Raw genomic sequence first — 19,391 nt, 5'->3', positions numbered from 1 at the left:
TACAGCCCGACAGGATGCTCTCGATTGTGCATCTGTAGAAGTAATAATGCTCAAGGTAACAGATGGTATTAAACTGTTGGTAATGGGATAACAGAAACCAAGGACGTACAAATCTATACAACAGCTGGATTTTCAATAATTGAATTGTTCAGTCAAGTCATAAAAGGCCCCGGTTTTAAAGGCTGAATGGGTGTTGGGTTTCAAAGAAGCCTCTATGAAAGTGCCCAACATGATATGGAGCCAGCCGTTCAAACAGAACAGTGGACCAAAGCTTTATGATGGTGAGCCAGGCTTTGACTAAACAAAAAATAGATACTGTACAGTATATGAATAAAAGATATCTTGAAATTCATAACTTGACAGTGTCAAGTGAGAATACATTTTGTGCTTTCTCTTTAACTGAATGAACGTTTTATTTCACTTTACCATTTCAATGCAAATACTTAGTGTTTGTTGGCACTTTGCTTGGTAAGACACTTGAAAGTGCAGAGCAGGGTTATTCTTCAGTCAAAAGCCTTTTTTTCCATGCCCTCTATTGTTGCCAAGGCAGTCTTGCGAAGAAAATGTTTCTTGTTCCTTCTGATAGTAACATTTTGTAAGAACTTTGAACATCCTCTGACAATGCCCTCTGACCCTGAAGGATTCACATGCTATCAGTGCTTCAAAAATCCAACCACTACAATCAACCTGTAGATGCCTCTTCAAGTAACACTGTCATCGAAAATATCCTCATGAGGCGTGATGTTATAGTCTCTGTCATTAGGAGCATAGCAATAAGGCAGTATGAATATGTACATTATTCCTCACCAAATAGTTTGGGGTTTTGTTTTTGTTTCTTTTCATATTTTTTTGCCTCTGCTTTCGGGGAGAGATCGAGTTGCGGCTCTCACGGGGAGTGAGCGAACTTGAGCTGCCATGGGAACACAGGGTATGGTTGAAGCCGGGGGACTAGATTCTGTGGCTCCAACATCAAACAATCTCGATGCCATTGTGTGACTAGCCACACACATACAGTCACTCACACACACACACATTCTGAATGTATGTGGTTGACGTGAAGGAGAGATTGAACAAGAGAGAATTGACTGAGGAAGGGAGGCGCATGCACGTACCGATAGGACACATGGGGTGTGAGTAGGTCCATTTTGTATAAAACTATGGCTATATGTAGAAACCAGACAGCAAACTTTAAATCAATCCTCTAAACTTGATAAATCAACATATCCCCAAGCAACTGAGAGAGTGTGAGCTATCAGTTTTGTACCACAGCAAAGCAATCAGCTGGTAAAACAGCGCACATGGCCTCCTTCAAAGGAAAGAACAAAGGGCAAAGAGTAATAAACAGTTAAATGCTATCCAGGAAAACATAGCTAAAATACTCTCAATGCTCACAAAAACAAACAAAAAGACAAGAGGCTATCGTGTCAGACCATTCGATTCGTCAAGGACATGTCTCCTAAACTGAGAAAGAAATGCAAAGAATACCTCCCAATCAAACAGTCACTGGAGGAAAATGGGACCAAATCTCAACTCCGCTTCCCAGCAGTGCTGTGGGTCTGGAAGGGAACGCAAAGGATGGAATTCACAAGCGCAGATGAAGCCTTAATCAAGCTGCAAGAAACCTTTCAACTTGAAGGCCTACAAACATTACTTCCAGACTTGGAATTGTATCAACTCGCCACCCAAGGCTTTTACGTATGACATATTGTTCAATGCACTAAAGAGGAACAATGGGTACATATTGAAGATGAGCATGCTCATCCCCAGAATCTTTTCACGTGTCTGTTTTCAAAGGATGGATCTAACAACATTTAAGAACTTTGACATCGGTTTTGCATATCGATGTTAAACTAGACATCGAGCCGATACCGATGTTGGCATTTTTAGCTAATATTGGCCGATTCCGATATGTTCACTGATATATCGTGCATTCATATAAACTAATGTACAGAATGTATTATACAAGAGACAAAATTCACAAATACTATAGCACAACAGCAGAGTCATGTCTTAAGTGTAAAACTAACAGTGACTCAATGTTTCATGCCTTCTTTGAGTGCTATAAAGGTGGAATTAAACATTTTACAATATAAATGTACTTTTAATCCATTTATCTGCATATTTCAAGACATGGCATATGTGACCGACCACCTTGATTTAGTCTTATGTAGCAAAACTTGACATTACATTTTTTACATTGGATAAAAGCAGACACAGAGCTACAAAATGGTATTTCATACACTGCATTTAGAGGAACAATGGGAAAGTAATTCTGCTTTGAAAGTTGATCAACTTAACTTCACTTTTGAGAAAATGGCCTTTCAAATGTTTTGGTACTACTACTGGAAAGCACTCCCTTGTCTACACCCATTCAGCATTGTTCACACCCTTTTAAGCCAGCCCCACCCATCTCTTTAAGGAGTCACATGTGAGGTCATGTGCTAAACAGTGAGTAGTGTAGTAAAGATTAAGACTAAAAGTGGTAAAAGTAGTAGCCTCCAATAAGGAACAATTCCAGGTAAAGAAAGTGTCCAGATAAAAATATTTGATTACATATTAGATGACACTTGTCTAAATTGGTGGGTCAAAGGGAAAATGTGTATAAATGATAATGGACCTACATTCTTCACTTTTTCCAGCTCGCTAATAATCACCCAAATTAAAGCTAGACAGTCAGATTATAGAAAATTCTAAAAACAATGGATATAGGACTATCTTTTGCAAATTTTGACGGGGAGGAAATATAACCAATTTTCAGTGCAGCCCTTCGGACTTCGTTGAAGACAGATTTTGCCCCAGGGGCTGCATTGAGTTTGACACTCCTGATCTAGGCAGTCAATCCATTATCTGTCAGACGAGTGAGAACTTGAAAAACATGACCTTGGCAGTGTGTCTCATTCTCTGACTCAGCTCTTGACACCTCGCCCCATGACGCGGAGAATGCCATCCCGTCGATTCTTGATGGAACGCTGTGGTTGTTCACGGGTTTGCAGGTGCTGGGCGGTCGTGTCTCTGTCTCGCTTCTAGACACAAGCGGGTGTCCGACACTGCAGGGATTGCACCCCATGCAAATTAGTAGCAGGCCATGGATGTGAGTCAGATTCTCAACAGCTGTGGCTTTTTCACATGCACATGCACACACACACACAGTTACACATATACAGGAACATTCAAGCACCCAAATCATACCTCAGCTTCATATGGCTTCCTGTGATTTTGTGTTGTTGTGTACAATATGCAGCACCTGTTCATCCTGCAAAATATCATGCCTAAGTTACCAAGCCAAAACAATCTCAAGTCTCACTCAACCCTGTAGCCAAGCTCAAGGAATGTCTCTCAAGGCTCCTCCATTTAATCATGAGGAAACATGCCTCTGGGTCAGTTCTTTTCCTCTGTGATGGTTTAAACCCTCAGAGTAGATGAATCAGCCGGCCACATAACAATAGCTAACGCCGCCAACCACAGATGCTAAAGGCCAAGCAGGTCTTCACTGCTCTCTGGTGTAGTGGTTCCAAACCCACAGAACAGCCAGTAAAGCTGACCTGGCTCTGTGGTGGAAGAAGCCAACAGTTCCTCTGGCCATTAATACATCAGATTATAAATAACCCCCAGCACATTTTAAAGAAGAGAGGAAGAGAGTCCTGGTGAATGGGAGAGACCCAATGCCTCCACAGACTTTGTGAATGGCCCCCTTACTCTGTTGTGGTCAGTGTGTTCCATCCTTATAAGGATGGTGACAGTTGTCAGTGACACAGGGTTGGATTTCAGAGTGACAGAGGCCCAGGAAATTTCCTCTGATTTCCTGGGCGGCCTGGCTTGGCGCTAAGCCAAGAGATGACTTAACCTCCCCCAAAAGATTTAACAGCATAGACACAGCAACTCTAGACTAGGAACTAAGAAACTCTTCTTCCTTTGTCGTATTTTACAATTTGGACTAAAAGAGAGAACAATTTATATTGGGGCATCTTCTCAGTGACAGTTTAGCACCCACCCAACCTATCTGCCTTTTCTTTCTCCCTCATACATCATTCACTTTGACTAGCTTATACACACACAGTAACGGTCCATGTCCCTCACACAATAACGGTCCATGTCCCTCACAAAGTAACGGTCTATGTCCATCACACAGTAATGGTCAATGCAATGTTGAGCATTTCACACAGTTAGGGCTCTATTTTTGGCTGGCTTTAAGGCGGCGCTACTGTTAAACGCCTGTTAGTTTGCAATTTCGTTATGTAAAAACTGGTGCACTGGCATTTTAAAGTCCAAACGCCAGGTTCGGCAATTTACCAGTCTAACATCAGCACACATGCACTCAGATGGGATGGGTGGAAATATTTGAGGTGTGTCCTTAAAAACATGATCCAAAGTGCTAATTTCAGGAAGGGCTGATAGGGATATTTAAGACCAACCAAAAGCTGGTTTTAGCAATAACGCAGTTGGTTATGGAATTAATTGTGACAGCGGAAACACAGCCTATCCAGCCGTGACACACACTGCCCATATGAACATGGAACAAGATGTGCTTTTGGTGCCTGTATACTTGGTATTTAGAAACATAAAACACTCATGCTATGCTTAAACCAAGCATATCCTCCCTTCCTCTCAATGAACCCTGTTTTCTTCTTGTCCTGACCAATGTAGCTCATCAAGTAGGCTAGTCAAGACTGTTAAAGTGTTTGGCTTGTGAGACTGCTTGGAAATAAATCTTAATCACCAAAGCTTTATTAAAATATCAAGTTTGAGAGGAGCTAAACAGTGAGCTGACATTCCCTTTTTATCTATGTATTGTTGACATTATCTTAGCCATGCTTTGGACGTGCCTAAAAACCCCTCCATGATGTAGGCTACATGTATCCATTGTTTTTCGTTGAATTGTATTAAAACCAAACTTATTAGAATGATTCACTGTCCAATGCAACTTCTGGAGAAGTGTAACTACGATCTATAAGATGGTTCCATTATGTACACTACCGTTCAAAAGTTTGGGGTCACTTAAATGTCCTTGTTTTTGAAAGAAAAACTATTTTTTTTGTCCATTAAAATAACTTCAAATTGATCAGAAATACAGTGTAGACATTGTTAATGTTGTAAATGACTATTGTAGCTGGAAATGGCTGATTTTGCTGGCCTAGAAGGCCAGCATCCCAGAGTTGCTTCTTCACTGTTGACATTGAGACTGGTGTTTTGAGGGTATCATTTAATGAAGCTGCCAGTTGAGGACTTGTGAGGCGTCTGTTTTCAAACTAGACACTCTAATGTACTTGTTCTCTTGCTCAGTTGTGCACCGGGGCCTCCCACTCCTCTTTCTATTCTGGTTAGTGCCTTTGTACTGTTCTGTGAAGGGAGTAGTGCACAATGTTGGATGAGATCTTCAGTTTCTTGGCAATTTCTTGCATGGAATAGCCTTCATTTCTGAGAACAAGAATAGACTGAGGAGTTTCATAAGAAAGTTATTTGTTTCTGGCCATTTTGAGCCTGTAATCGAACCCACAAATGCTGATGCTCCAGACACTCAACTAGTCTAAAGAAGACTTTCAGCTGTGCTAACAATTGCAAAAGGGTTTTCTAACGATCAACTAGGCTTTTAAAATGATAAACTTGGATTAGCTAACACAACGTGCCATTAGAACACAGGAGTGATGGTTGCTGATAATGGGCCTCTGTACGCCTATGTAGATATTCCATTAAAAATCTACCGTTTCCAGCTACAATAGTCATTTACAACATGGACAATGTCTACACTGTATTTCTGATCAATTTGATGTTATTTTATTGGACAAAAAATGTGCTTTTCTTTCAAAAAACAAGGACATTTCTAAGTGACCCCAAACTTTTGAACGGTAGTGTATACAGATCATTATATTTGGGAGCAGTATGACGGTGAGTGGACATTCTCTTTTTCTCTTTATATTGGATCTTTGTCCAGCTACTGGGAAAAGTTTAGATGTGCATAAAACCCTCCATAGTCTGTATTGTTTTAATATTATATGCCCACAGGAAGCAACTATTGTGCTTGTAAGTGCATTTAGACATAGCCTGTTTAAAACAAGTTGTTGTTTTAAAAAAAATTTATTCAAATTATTTGCTCCCTTTTTAGGCCTTGTCAATAATTAATTTAATCTTGTTTATTGACAACATTTGGCATGTCCATGCTCAGCCATAATGCAATTTACAGTAGGCCTAGCCCCTTTATCAGTGTGAATGCTATCTATATATTTCAACATTGAAGCTATGCAATTACTTACAACAGTGGAACAACAGGTTCAAGTGAACATATTTAGCAAAGAGGGGATAGGTTTACATTTTGTTATTTTGTTTCTGTAAGCTGTTTAACAAACTATAACAGACTAACATTGGAATTGGAGTTGATTCCAAGGCAATACATCAAAGACCAGACCTTTCGCGCCAATGCCAGCAACTTTCGCCAATAATTGTGGTTGTGAAAATAGCAAAAATATTTCTGAACCTATAGCGGTACCTATAGCTCTACCGCCAGCGCTTTGATTGACCATTGCGTGAGGTTTGTTCAAATAGATCCCTAAAGGTTAGCTAAGGTTCTTACAGCTTTCAACTCCGTGTTTGTTTTCACTTTATTTGCTTATGTTCAAGGACAAGAATTTTGTCACAGATACTAAATGATAAAAGCCTGGCTTTTTCCATTGGCTAACATCAGAATTTGACCAGTAACTGAAAGGTCGCTATTTCGAATACCCGAGCCGACAAGGTGAAAAATCTGTTATTGTGCCCTAGAGCAATGCACTTAACCCTAATTTGCTCCAGGGCCACCGTACTACAATGGCTAACCCTGTAAAACAACACATTTCACTGCACCTATGTGATGTATGCATGTAACAATTTAAAAGTTTGCATGTGACACTTTTTATACTTTCTGTGGGAAAGGGATTTTCACGGAAGACCCTGTTGCCTTCACTACATTTTGGGCACATGTATATGGGGACAGGGAAATCGGGAGGGAAAGGGAGACAGCTGGATTGGCTCTCTTGGAACTTTTGGCAGAATGGTGAATGAAACCAGATCGGTGGACCGCATTGGCTCGGACTAGATTGACCCCATCCCACTACTTCCACTTTCTGTCCTGTGCATCGGTTGATGATAGCTTTGCTCAGCCACGAACAGGACTTACACACTCAAATTACCAATGTGACTCTCAATGACCCAAAGCAGGCTTTGAGGAGTAACACATGCAACATGTCTGTTTATAGCAGAAACAAACAAGCATACACTATGTGACAGATGGGAAATATATATTTTTAATCTTCATTACAAATTTGATTATTGGTTACTAGGGATGTTTACATTTACATTTTAATCATTTAGCAGACGCTCTTATCCAAAGCGACTTACAAAGGAGCAATTAGGGATAAGTGCCTGCTTTAAGGCACATCGACAGATTTTTCACCTAGTCGACTCAGGGATTCAAACCAGCAACCTTTCAGTTACTGGCCAACGCTCTTAACCGCTAGGCTACCTGCTACTTATGTGTGTGATACCTTGCACTGTAAAAGGGGCCGCTGTAAGCAGATCTAAGCTCTTGTCCCCAAAACAACAACAAAGAGTACTGTATCCGGAGATTAACCAAAACAGGACCAGCAGAAGGTAGCTTCAAGAGGAAGAGAGGGCAAGAGGATGAAATAAAAACCCATTAAGTAAAGTGGAGATGGGATGCCCCCACCCACCAAGATAGAGGGCCTGCCACGTGGGCCAATCTCATTACCCATAAGGCTTTCCTGAAAAAGCAACAGTCTGGCCCTCCTCTAGGTTCAGTATCTGGTGTTCTGTTTCAACTCTCCGAGTCCTCCTAACCCACAATCCTCTCATGTCAGTGTGGGGCTGCCCTCCCCCGGTCACAGGGGTCAAAGCCGAGAAGGGGAGACATAGGAGGGAGGGGGGATTGCACCTTGACCCAGTAATCCAATGCATCCTAAAAAGGTAATTACTTGCAGTTTAATCTCCTGACTCTGGTATAGTGCAATAGACAAAATACAAATCCCTCCGGGCTTTGTACATTTAACAGCATTATTCATGTCTCACTCTTACTTATGCCAATAGCATTGTTAGGCCTTAAAGAACAACTGTGTTTCATCATTAAATGAAGGATATTCTCTGAGGTATAAAGTGTGAGGAAAGAATCATATAACGTCTTGACTAAGCTGCAGCTCTATATGTGCTACCGCAAGTTAGTTACAGCTCCCTGAGAATGTCTCGGTATCAGTTTTTGTATTAAACACAAGATAACATAATACCAAAATAAAACCTATGAAACTGGGTTGACAAGACACTAAGAGACAGTGAACATGTTCATCTTTCCTCTATGGAAAATTAAAAAAAACATCACACAGGGACAACATTGCATCTGCCCCAAACTACTTCATATAGACAAAATCATTTCCTGCTTCCTGCGTTGCACTCACCCAGCCGTGGGGTGCATACAGATGGAGGTGCACGTTCAGGCCCTGTGGCTACTACATCAAAGTGAACAAAACCCCCCTCCCCACCCCTACTCTCTCTCTACCACACACGCATGCACACGCACACATACCATGGCCTACACACTGATTGGATAGGACTGGGAGGATGTGTGCTTTTTAATTCCCTAATGCGTTTTTATCTGTGATGCTGACCCCCTGAGGGAGGGCAACCTGGGAAGGGCCACAGGGGCCCCTGAAGTCAGTGATGGGTCAACCTGTGCACAGCAGGGGGTCCATCTTCACCTCCGCTACATTGCCTTAATGACTGAATCTTGTTTATCTCAAAGAGAAAAAACAGCTGTTAAGACCTCATTAGTCCACGGGGCTCCATGAAAGTGTGCTGTAAGGAGAGGAACTGTTGCTAGGGTAACAGCTAAAAGGAAAGTTCCTTGAAATGAACAAATATAATTTCAATGTCGTGGTCAGGGGCAATAAGGGCATAGTTTGTGTGCTTGTGTCGCATGTTAATTTCCCCAGGTAGTCACACTATTTTGTTTTATTATTTAGCATCAGTGTATCTGTGACAAGCTATACAAAAGGTACTATGCATATATCCCATGTTGACGTAGTTATTTCTGTATTTGATGTGTACTGTATGAATCATTCTAAAACGTTGAACCGTTCTCACGCAGTGGTCCTTTTAATTAGATGAATGCACTAATTGTACATCTCTCTGGATAAGAGCATCTGCTAAATGACTAAAATGTCAAATGTAATTGTTGTTTGTATATCCCAGCATGCATCTGTTCCAATGAGAACACTCCTCTTCTTAGGCAGCTCAGTATAGTGTGAACTGTGCTCTGTTCCCTTTCCCATGGTGCCTTTGTATCTATGACCAGCTAATTCATTTGCTCAGCTGAAAACATGACGGGGGTCAAAAAAACGGACCCAGAGGCATGCTTCCACGTGTTTGAATGGAGACATTGTAAGACAATCCTCCTGTTCAGCTCAGGGGTTGTGTGAGACTTGAGGTATTTTTGGCTGTATGATAAAGTTGTCGGATTTTACACGTTAGCTCTGGTTAGTGACTGTGGGAAAGGATGTCATAATGTGTATGGCTCGTAGGAGGCCTGTGGGCCAAACACACATCATGGGATAGGCAGCAAGTGGATCAGCGAATTGTCACACGATTGAACTCAGGAGTGTGTGAGGAGTGTGTGAGTATGTATCTGAGCTCATCATGGGACAACTCACACACTTCTAAACTCAGACTCCACAAAGACACACATAATACAGCTACATCTGAATACAGTATACCCACACAGCACACACACATACATACACACACAAACATTGTTAAATCTTATCACATCACTCTGTCAAGTTGTATTTTCCAGGGCTGGCTACATTTGACATGTGATGTGACAAAGCCAGAGACATGGAGGCTATAACATGAACTATATTTCCTTGAACTTACAACAACAAATCAAAGGGCCCAGCGATTGAAGCCGATAACAGGTCCACTGTCATCTAACAGAGTGGGTGGGCCTGGATTGGAAGGCTCCCCATTTTCTGAGAGTTTTGCTTCCTTTCTCCTCTATTGCGATATCCCTCTGGCAAACTCTTTTTAGAATGTCTGCCAGGAAAGGGGCCCTCACACTAAAATCTGTGTGTCTGCCGAGGCAGTGGGAGGAGGTTGGGAGGGGGTTCAGCACAAATGAGAGACGGGGACGTGTTGTTGCCAACGTGTGACAGGTGCCTGAGCAGGGCAAAGCCCTCAACGTTCCTGTTCTCATTCTCAACTCCCTGTTTAGCCTGACAAGAGTCCAAGAGGAGCCCTTTTCTCACGAGGAGAGTCCTTTGTTGGAGCTTTGAGAACTAATCTCTTCTTGTTTTCTCAGTCATTCCACCTTAAGAAGACTACCATACCTCAAATTGACCCACCTACATCATTTGATCAAAGTGATTGAATATCTGAGAGAGAGAGAGAGAGAGAGAGCAACACAGAGAGAGCAACACAGAGAGAGCGAGAGAGACAGCAACACAGAGAGAGTGAGAAAGAAAGACCGAGAGTGAGAGAGTGAGACACAGAGTGAGACAGAGAGAGAGAGAGACAGCAACACAGAGAGAGTGAGAAAGAGAGAGATGGGAATATGAATGGGAATGAGACAGAGAGAGAGATGGGAATGAGAGCGAGAGAGAGAGATGGGAATGAGAAAGTAGAAGAACGAGACCGAGGGAGAAAGGAATGAGAGAGATGGAAATTAGAAAGAAAAAAAGAGAGTTTGATTGTCAGTTTGATTGTCTCTCCACGATAAGCCATCTTATCATGCTGACCCTCCAATGAACCGAGAGAGGAAACTCCCCAGACGAAGAATTCCCCCATTACCCAGTCTATGCCCTAATCAGCATATCATGCAAATGAGTCTAAATCCCATCCATTTGGCTAATCCCCTGGATTAAACGACCTAATCAAGCCCCTATTAACCCATGTGTGGGTACAGTGAGTCAGAGACTGTCACATTTGGCAGGCTATGTTACAGTACCTGGGCTTTGATCCAAGGCATTGGGGAAAACTCTGGGAAAGGGCTTAGTTGACTTCTTGGGCTGCATACAAAGCAAAGTCTGTATAACAAAGAATGACATCTGTTTATCTAGCAGTTATTGGATGTGGCATTCTGAAGATTCACAACTTAGTCTAAGCCTTTGTAAAAAAAAATCTGTAAATATTAGTACAAAGGCAAGTGAATAACCATATTTTCTTATTCACCTAGGGAAGATCTCAAATGAATACTCCTCGCGTCTTCTTTCATCATCTCCTTCTCAAAACCCATTGGATGAAAAAGTCAGAAGTCCCTCCCCTCTGACCTTCTCCTCAAATGGGTTTTGAGAAGGAGAAGAGGAGAGAGGATGCGAGGAGTATGCAATTGAGATCTTCCCCTAGACACTGTTAGCATTAGCAGTATGTAATCCAAAACAACCCACTCGGCCACACAGTGGTTGAATCAATATTGTTTCCAAGTCATTTCAAAGAAATGACGTTGAACCAACGTCGACTAGACGTTGAATTGACGTATGTGCCCAGTGGGAAGTAGGCTAGTATATCCTGGTGAGCATGACAGCACTGGTAAAACCTGCTGGGTTCTGGCTCGGTTACCTCAGTTAGCTAGCTCAGCTCCTCCAGCAGGTCAGAGTTGTGTTCAGAATCCATTAGCGCTGGCTTTGGGCAAACCTAGCTGGTCGGTTTAAACACACGCTGGAAGCTCACCTAATGACATGTTTGCCGAGGTGGGGGGAAAACGTAACGCAAACAGAGATGGCAACATGTTGGAAATCCAAGGACCCTGTCTGTCACCGACCCTCTGGCAAGTGAACAGGACCATAGAGCAGCCTGGAGAGAGAGAGAGATATATTAGGACAGCAACCTGAAGAGAGAGATATTAGGACAGCACCATAGAGCAACCTGAAGAGAGAGAGAGATATATTAGGACAGCACCATAGAGCAACCTGAAGAGAGAGAGAGAGATATTAGGACAGCACCATAGAGCAACCTGAAGAGAGAGAGAGAGATATTAGGACAGCACCATAGAGCAACCTGAAGAGAGAGAGATATATTAGCACAGCACCATAGAGCGAGAGAGAGAGAGAGAGAGAGAGAGAGAGAGAGAGAGAGAGAGAGAGAGAGAGAGAGAGATATTAGGACAGCACCATAGAGCAACCTGAAGAGAGAGAGAGAGATATTAGGACAGCACCATAGAGCAACCTGAAGAGAGAGAGAGATATATTAGGACAGCACCATAGAGCAACCTGAAGAGAGAGAGATATATTAGCACAGCACCATAGAGAGAGAGAGAGAGAGAGAGAGAGAGAGAGAGAGAGAGAGAGAGAGAGAGAGATATTAGGAGGACAGCACCATAGAGCAATGAAAGAAATGAAAGAAATTACTTGTTTCAAAAAATTCTACAAAATAAAAAACGGAAAATGGTACGTGCATATGTATTCACCCCTTTGCTATGAAGCCCCTAAATAAGATCTGGTGCAACCAATTACCTTCAGAAGTCACATAATTAGTTAAATAAAGTCCACCTGTGTGCAACCTAAGTGTCACATGATCTGTCACATGATCTCAGTATATTTACACCTGTTCTGAAAGGCCCCAGAATCTGCAACATCCCTAAGCAAGGGGCAGCACCAAGCAAGCGGCACTATGAAGGCCAAGGAGCTCTCCAAACATGTCAGGGACAAAGTTGCGGAGAAGTACAGATCAGGGTTGGGTTATAAAAAAATATCAGAAACTTTGAACATCCCACGGAGCACCATTAAATCCATTATTAAAACATGGAAAGAATATGGCACCACAACAAACCTGCCAAGAGAGGGCCACCCACCAAAACTCACGGACCAGGCAAGGAGGGCATTAATCAGAGAGGCAACAAAGAGACCAAAGATAACCCTGGAGGAGCTGCAAAGCTCCACAGCAGAGATTGGAGTATCTGTCCATAGGACCATTTTAAGCTGTACACTCCACAGAGCTGGGCTTTACGGAAGAGTGGCCAGAAAAAAATAAGCAAACATGTTTGGTGTTTGCCAAAGGTATGTGGGAGGCTTCCCAAACATATGGAAGAAGGTACTCTGGTCAGATGAGACTAAAATGTAGCTTTTTGGCCATCAAGGAAAATGCTATGTCTGGCGCAAACCCAACACCTCTCATCACCCTGAGTACATCATCCCCACAGTGAAGCATGGTGGTGGCAGCATCATGCCGTGGGGATGTTTTTCATCGGCAGGGACTGGGAAACTGGTCAGAATTGAAGGAATGATGGATGGCGTAAAAAATACAGGGAAATTCTTGAGGGAAACCTGTTTGTCTTCCAGAGATTTGAGACTGGGACGGAGGTTCACCTTCCAGCAGGACAATGACCCTAAGAATACTGTTAAACACTCAAGTGGTTTAAGGGGAAACATTAAAATGTCTTGGAATGGCCTAGTCAAAGCCCAGACCTCAATCCAATTGAGAATCTGTGGTATGACTTAAAGATTGCTGTACACCAGCGGAACCCATCCAACTTGTAGGAGCAGGAGCAGTTTTGCCTTGAAGAATGGGCAAAAATCCCAGTGGCTAGATGTGCCAAGCTTATAGAGACATACCCCAAGAGACTTGGAGCTGTAATTGCTGCAAAGGTGGCTCTACAAAGTATTGACTTTGGGGGGGGTGAATAGTTATGCACGCTCAAGTTTTTTCTGTTTTTTTAATCTTATTTCTTGTTTGTTTCACAATAAAAAATATTTTGCATCTTCAAAGTGGTAGGCATGTTGTGTAAATCAAATGATACAAACCCCCCAAAAATCCATTTTAATTCCAGGTTGTAAGGCAACAAAATAAGAAAAATGCCAAGGGGGGAAAATACTTTCGCAAGCCACTGTATTAGGACAGCACCATAGAGCAACCTGGAGAGAGAGAGAGAGATATTAGGACAGCACCATAGAGCAACCTGAAGAGAGAGAGATATTAGGACAGCACCATAGAGCAACCTGGAGAGAGAGAGAGATATTAGGACAGCACCATAGAGCAACCTGAAGAGAGAGAGAGAGATATATTAGGACAGCACCATAGAGCAACCTGGAGAGAGAGAGATATTAGGACAGCACCATAGAGCAACCTGGAGAGAGAGAGATAGATATTAGGACAGCACCATAGAGCAACCTGAAGAGAGAGAGATATATTAGGACAGCACCATAGAGCAACCTGGAGAGAGAGAGAGATATTAGGACAGCACCATAGAGCAACCTGAAGAGAGAGAGAGAGATATATTAGGACAGCACCATAGAGCAACCTGGAGAGAGAGAGATATTAGGACAGCACCATAGAGCAACCTGGAGAGAGAGAGAGAGATATTAGGACAGCACCATAGAGCAACCTGAAGAGAGAGAGATATATTAGGACAGCACCATAGAGCAACCTGAGAGAGAGAGAGATATTAGGACAGCACCATAGAGCAACCTGAAGAGAGAGAGAGAGATATTAGGACAGCACCATAGAGCAACCTGAAGAGAGAGATATATTAGGACAGCACCATAGAGCAACCTGAAGAGCGAAAGAGAAGAAAGAAGGGGGAGGGAGGGGGGGACGAGAGAGAGTGGGGGGGGGGGGGGGTTGGTGTGTGTGTATCAGGTGATCAACAAAGCAGCTGTTGTTGCAGGTGTAAACACCTAATAGCCCTTGCTTGTGTGTCATAATGAAATACACACCGCAGGTCCACTTCATCTGGCCAGAGTGGGAACCAACGAGACGAGAGAATGGAATAAACCATGACATCAAACCAGCGTTGTCCATGTTATGTGCTACTGTGTAGGCCCATACTGTAGACGTATGACCGTGACAGCAGAGAGCCAGTGTGACATTTATGGTTTACAGTACATGCACGAGGTTGTTTTGTTGACACTGGATATGCATGATGAACTGTACTCTCCTGGACACCTGTTCCCCTCGCTGGAATCGATGAATGGAATTACCCGTGATATGACGTTTATTAATATGCTAAACAGGTACGTATGCTAATGATGCAGTTCCTATGGTGATGCTGATCTGTCCAGACTGAGCCAATCTAGGAATTTCCCACGATGTCATCAATCTATTTTTGTTTAATGTGTGTTCTCGTAATTGTAAACTTTGAAAGATGCTCCTCTCGATTTCCCACTTTTATTACAGTAAGCACCTTGGTGGATATTGGAAGTGTAAACAATGGCTATGTACATCATATTGCTGGAAGAGAGGGTATTTTGTACATAATATGATGCGGTGCTCTTCATGCTCCAAGACGCAGGATATCGACCTGTGGCTGTCAGAGAAATGGTCAAAGACGCGCACTTTTCTCTTTGACATATTGGGAAGTTGGGAAGATTCCATACTGGAAGGCTACTTTTTTATCCTATCCATTCTGACTAGAGGATTATCCTAGGTTGTGAAGACAGACTTTTGTGTGAGCTACACTAATGAATCTATGGTGCTGAATATTGCATCGGCACTCTGACTTGAGCTCGGAAGAGATGTGAACTCTAGCCAGAGTACTCAGCAGCACATTTCCTCTCTCCCCTTCTACTCTGAGTCATTTTGATGTGCAGCAGTTGTGGGTTAACCTCCTACCAGCACCAGAAGCATACCGTTACCACTCCTTCTCTCTCCACCCTTTCCTCTCGGTCTCTCCTCTTCACGTCTCGTCATCTGCTCTAGCTGGTTTTGATGTGCAGCGGTTGTGGGTTAACCTCCTCCCAGGCAGCACATTGGGGAAGCTTCCTTCCTGCAAGCTGTTCAGGGCTATGAAGCTAAAAAACGGGTCTGCCCTGCAGATATTCTCTCCACTGACAAGATGCTGGAACCAGTGGGAAGGGGAATCATACAATCCAAACAATTGCGCACGAGCCGGCCCCTCACTGGGCTAGAACACTGGGGCCTGAACGCAGCCTACGGGCTTGAGCTGTAGATGAGAGGCTGTGCCAAATGTAATGTGGTACAAGCACGCTGCAATAAAAACACGGCTTTACTTATTAAGCAGTCTACTCCACTGTGTATGGGGTCTGGGGAGGGGAGGAGAAAACGGAGGCACACTAGTATTCAGTTTACCAACCACACACACACATACACACTGGGATCTAGGGTTCTGGAGCTTAAAGCTACAATATGTAGCTTCGCTATACTCGCATTAACATCTGCTAACCATGTGTATGTGACCAATAAAATTTGATTTGATTTGTATCTTTTTGTTCGACCATACCAAATTCACATAGAAATGTGAGTTATAGATCTTTCTTTCTCCTTGAAAGCAAGTCAAAGAAGCGGTAGATCTATGTGCGCTATTTCTATGCTTCCCGTTCTTCAGTTTAGTTTTAGCGTCTTCTACATTCAGTTTTGTGCCCCAGCTTCAAACAGCTGAAAATATCATATTTTTGGTTGTGGAAAATATATTTCACAGCGGTTTAGATTGTTTAATTATTTTCTACACAATGACTGCTTGTTTTGTCATATAAACTGAAATTGGGAGAACTATTTAAATTTCAGCAACCAAAGGCCATAGAAAAGACATACACACACACAGATTTCACAAGGTCTGGGAATACAGTGTTACATATCCAACTCTTAGTACACAACCTGGGTCGCATACACACAGAAATACAGTTTACAGTGCTAAACAACCTTAAAAATATGTAAAACACTGGAGGCAGTCTAGCACTGGAGGCAGTCTAGCACTGGAGGCAGTCTAGCACTGGAGGCAGTCTAGCACTGGAGGCAGTCTAGTGTAACCGATGTGAAATGGCTAGCTAGTTAGCGGTGGTGCGCGCTAATAGCGTTTCAATCGGTGACGTCACTCGCTTTGAGACCTTGAAGTGGTGGTTCCCCTTGCTCTGCAAGGGCCGCGGCTTTTGTGGAGCGATGGGTAACGACGCTTCGTGGGTGACTGTTGTTGATGTGATGCAGAGGAACAGCTATTCATTAGGGTTATCCCCTTGCTTGTCATATTAGTATTACACTCTATTACATTCCACTGAACATGTTGGGGGAACAACCTGAACGTTTCCTTGTAACCGGACCAGTGGATAGATTTGGGGAAGAACCTAAACATTTCCTCTTGTTTCAAAACCAGATAATATGCACAGATACATTTGTTTGTGGTTTGTAGTTGTGTGGGATCGGATGTTTTGGTCTTACTTACTGTATGCCTGTTATGCAAAGAAGCTGTGTGTGGGGGGGGGGGGGGGGGCATGACGCTAAGGAGCTTTCTTGCTGAGATGCTGGCTGTGAGACATGGTCGTCTATTCCTCTGTGTGTACCACAGAGGTGTACCACACCTGTGTGTACCACAGAGGAAGCTCAGGGATAGAGCCACAGAGATATGGGCCCCATGTAGCCATGGTCATTGAGACATTTTACTGATGCATAGTATCTATATAGATCTATGAAAAAATGACATTGAAGGCTTGATGGGGCATAAACTGATATTATAACAAACTCATTTACATGGCGAGTGAATGTTCAGTAATTAGAATAAAGAACAGTTGTAGTGATGATACTAACCTCTCTCTCTCTTTCTCAGGACGCCTTTGTGGAGATCTATGGGCAGCAGAGGATCTCTGTCTTCCACTCCTGGCCCTACCTAAAGACGTGGTTCGGCCTGGCCGCCCTGGGTGCAGCCGGAGTCACCATTGGAGCCTTGTTCATCCAGAAGTGATATAAAAGACCCCAGAGGACCTTTCCCCTCCCTCTCGCCTCTCCTACCAGGTTCTTACCCAGTAGCCCAAAAAATAAAGGCAAACAGCACTTTTTTCCCTTGAAAAACTGGCGACCTATAACTTCGCTGTGCACGGACTACAATATTTTGTCTCTCGTTCCTCGCTTTTTCTTTTCTCTTTGAAAGCACCTCACAGCTCAGCACTGCCCATCCCGGGCCTGTAGCCCGGTTCAATCCCAGAGCTGCCAGATCTTCAAAGGAGACCGCACCGCTCTGTTGCTCATTTCATACTCCATGACCCGTCCTCTTGCGTATTGAAAAGATGAAAAAGAAAAACAAGTATACAAATCAATCACACGGAACGCAACATGTTTTTTCTGACAAATGCAGCCTTGTATATTCATACAGACTTACAGATGGATTCACCCATGCGTACTGTATACTAGACAGCTACCAACAGGGAATATCCTTGGAAAGATTGCATACACAATTTCTTGATCATTTTATACTAATGCATAAACACATACCAATGGGTAGATACTGAATGTTGCAGGCAAACATATTCACACAATCTCGTGTGTGTGCTCTAACAATTAAACAAATGACTTTTATGATGTATGGGTAATGAACATAAGACAAGTGATTGTTTATTCATAAACTGAAAAACAAGATTTTCTTTCTTTTTAATTACTATTTTCAGCATGATTCTGTGGTATATGTAGCATGTAACATTGACAGAAAAGTTAAAAAAAACAAAAAAAAAACATCCCAAATGTACTGTACATACAGCTTCCATCGCCAGCATGAGTGGTGAAAGTGGTCGTTTTTTCCTGAGTGACCATTTATGCATGACGACTTTTGATGACAGGAATTATTGGTTTGTTTTTCTAGTTTGGGTGGTGAAGGCTCACTGTGCACAAACCCCCAAGGGAACTTCAATCAAATCCAATAGATGTGAGAATTTCCTATTAAAGTTCTTGTCTCTGATTCGTCCCCCATGTGTCTTTGTTTGTGGAACACAAGAGCGTGACTAAATGTTGAGAAGGAATATTCTCCGGAGTTTCTCTCACTTACTGTATATTCTAAGGATCGAAAGCCATTTTCAAGCACACCTGAATGTATTTTAGCCAGTCCCAATTTGCCACGTACCCAATCCCTTTGATGGGATAGTAAAACGAGGAAAATGTGTCAGTCCCCACATGGAAAAAGGCTGTTTTAAGCTTAGGGCTTAGGTTTAGGGTTTGGGTTGCAATTAGGGTTAAGTTAGGGTTACATGCTGACTACACCGGCCACGCACATGCGTCCACATGCTTCATTGCACTCCTGTTGACTTCATACATTCACACCAGACGTGATCACGACACGCAGGTTAAAATATTAAAACCAACTTTGAACCAACTATATTCATTTGGGGTCAGATCAAAACACACCTTCATGGACATTTAGCTAGCTAGCTGTTGCTAGTTTGTCCTGGGAGATGAGCATTGGGTTGTTATTTTACCTGACATGCGTATGGTCCTCTTTTTCAGCTGGTTCTTTGTAGAATTTTGACCCGGAGTCATACACCATCGTGTTTATTAATTCACAGCTAAAAAGGGAAACCTAGTTAGGTACCTTTAATTTCTCCCTCCTCGTTTGTCTTCCAAGCCTCCACGTGGGGTTGTATCCTCTGGATATCCAATAAGAAGGGGACTTGCGGAGTATCCCATATAGAACCAAGTTCTGTTTTATCGCT

At 42.8% G+C, this 19,391-nt stretch overlaps 1 protein-coding gene across 1 annotated transcript in view; it reads left to right on the top strand.

The window, feature by feature from the left end:
- Positions 1-18,643, top strand: part of LOC139531708 (apoptosis regulator Bcl-2-like) — a 76,326-nt gene extending 57,683 nt beyond the window's left edge. The window contains exon 2 of the mRNA XM_071328410.1: positions 17,522-18,643. Within this exon, the coding sequence (XP_071184511.1) occupies positions 17,522-17,656 (135 nt within the window). The 3' untranslated portion in view covers positions 17,657-18,643. The remainder of the gene's footprint in view (positions 1-17,521) is intronic.
- Positions 18,644-19,391: the final 748 nt, after the last annotated feature.

The sequence above is a fragment of the Salvelinus alpinus genome, chromosome 10, assembly GCF_045679555.1.
Source record: "Salvelinus alpinus chromosome 10, SLU_Salpinus.1, whole genome shotgun sequence".
NCBI lineage: Eukaryota > Metazoa > Chordata > Actinopteri > Salmoniformes > Salmonidae > Salvelinus > Salvelinus alpinus.
The sequence above is the reverse complement of the archived record's forward strand: the minus strand, read 5'-3'. Positions and strand labels throughout refer to the sequence as shown.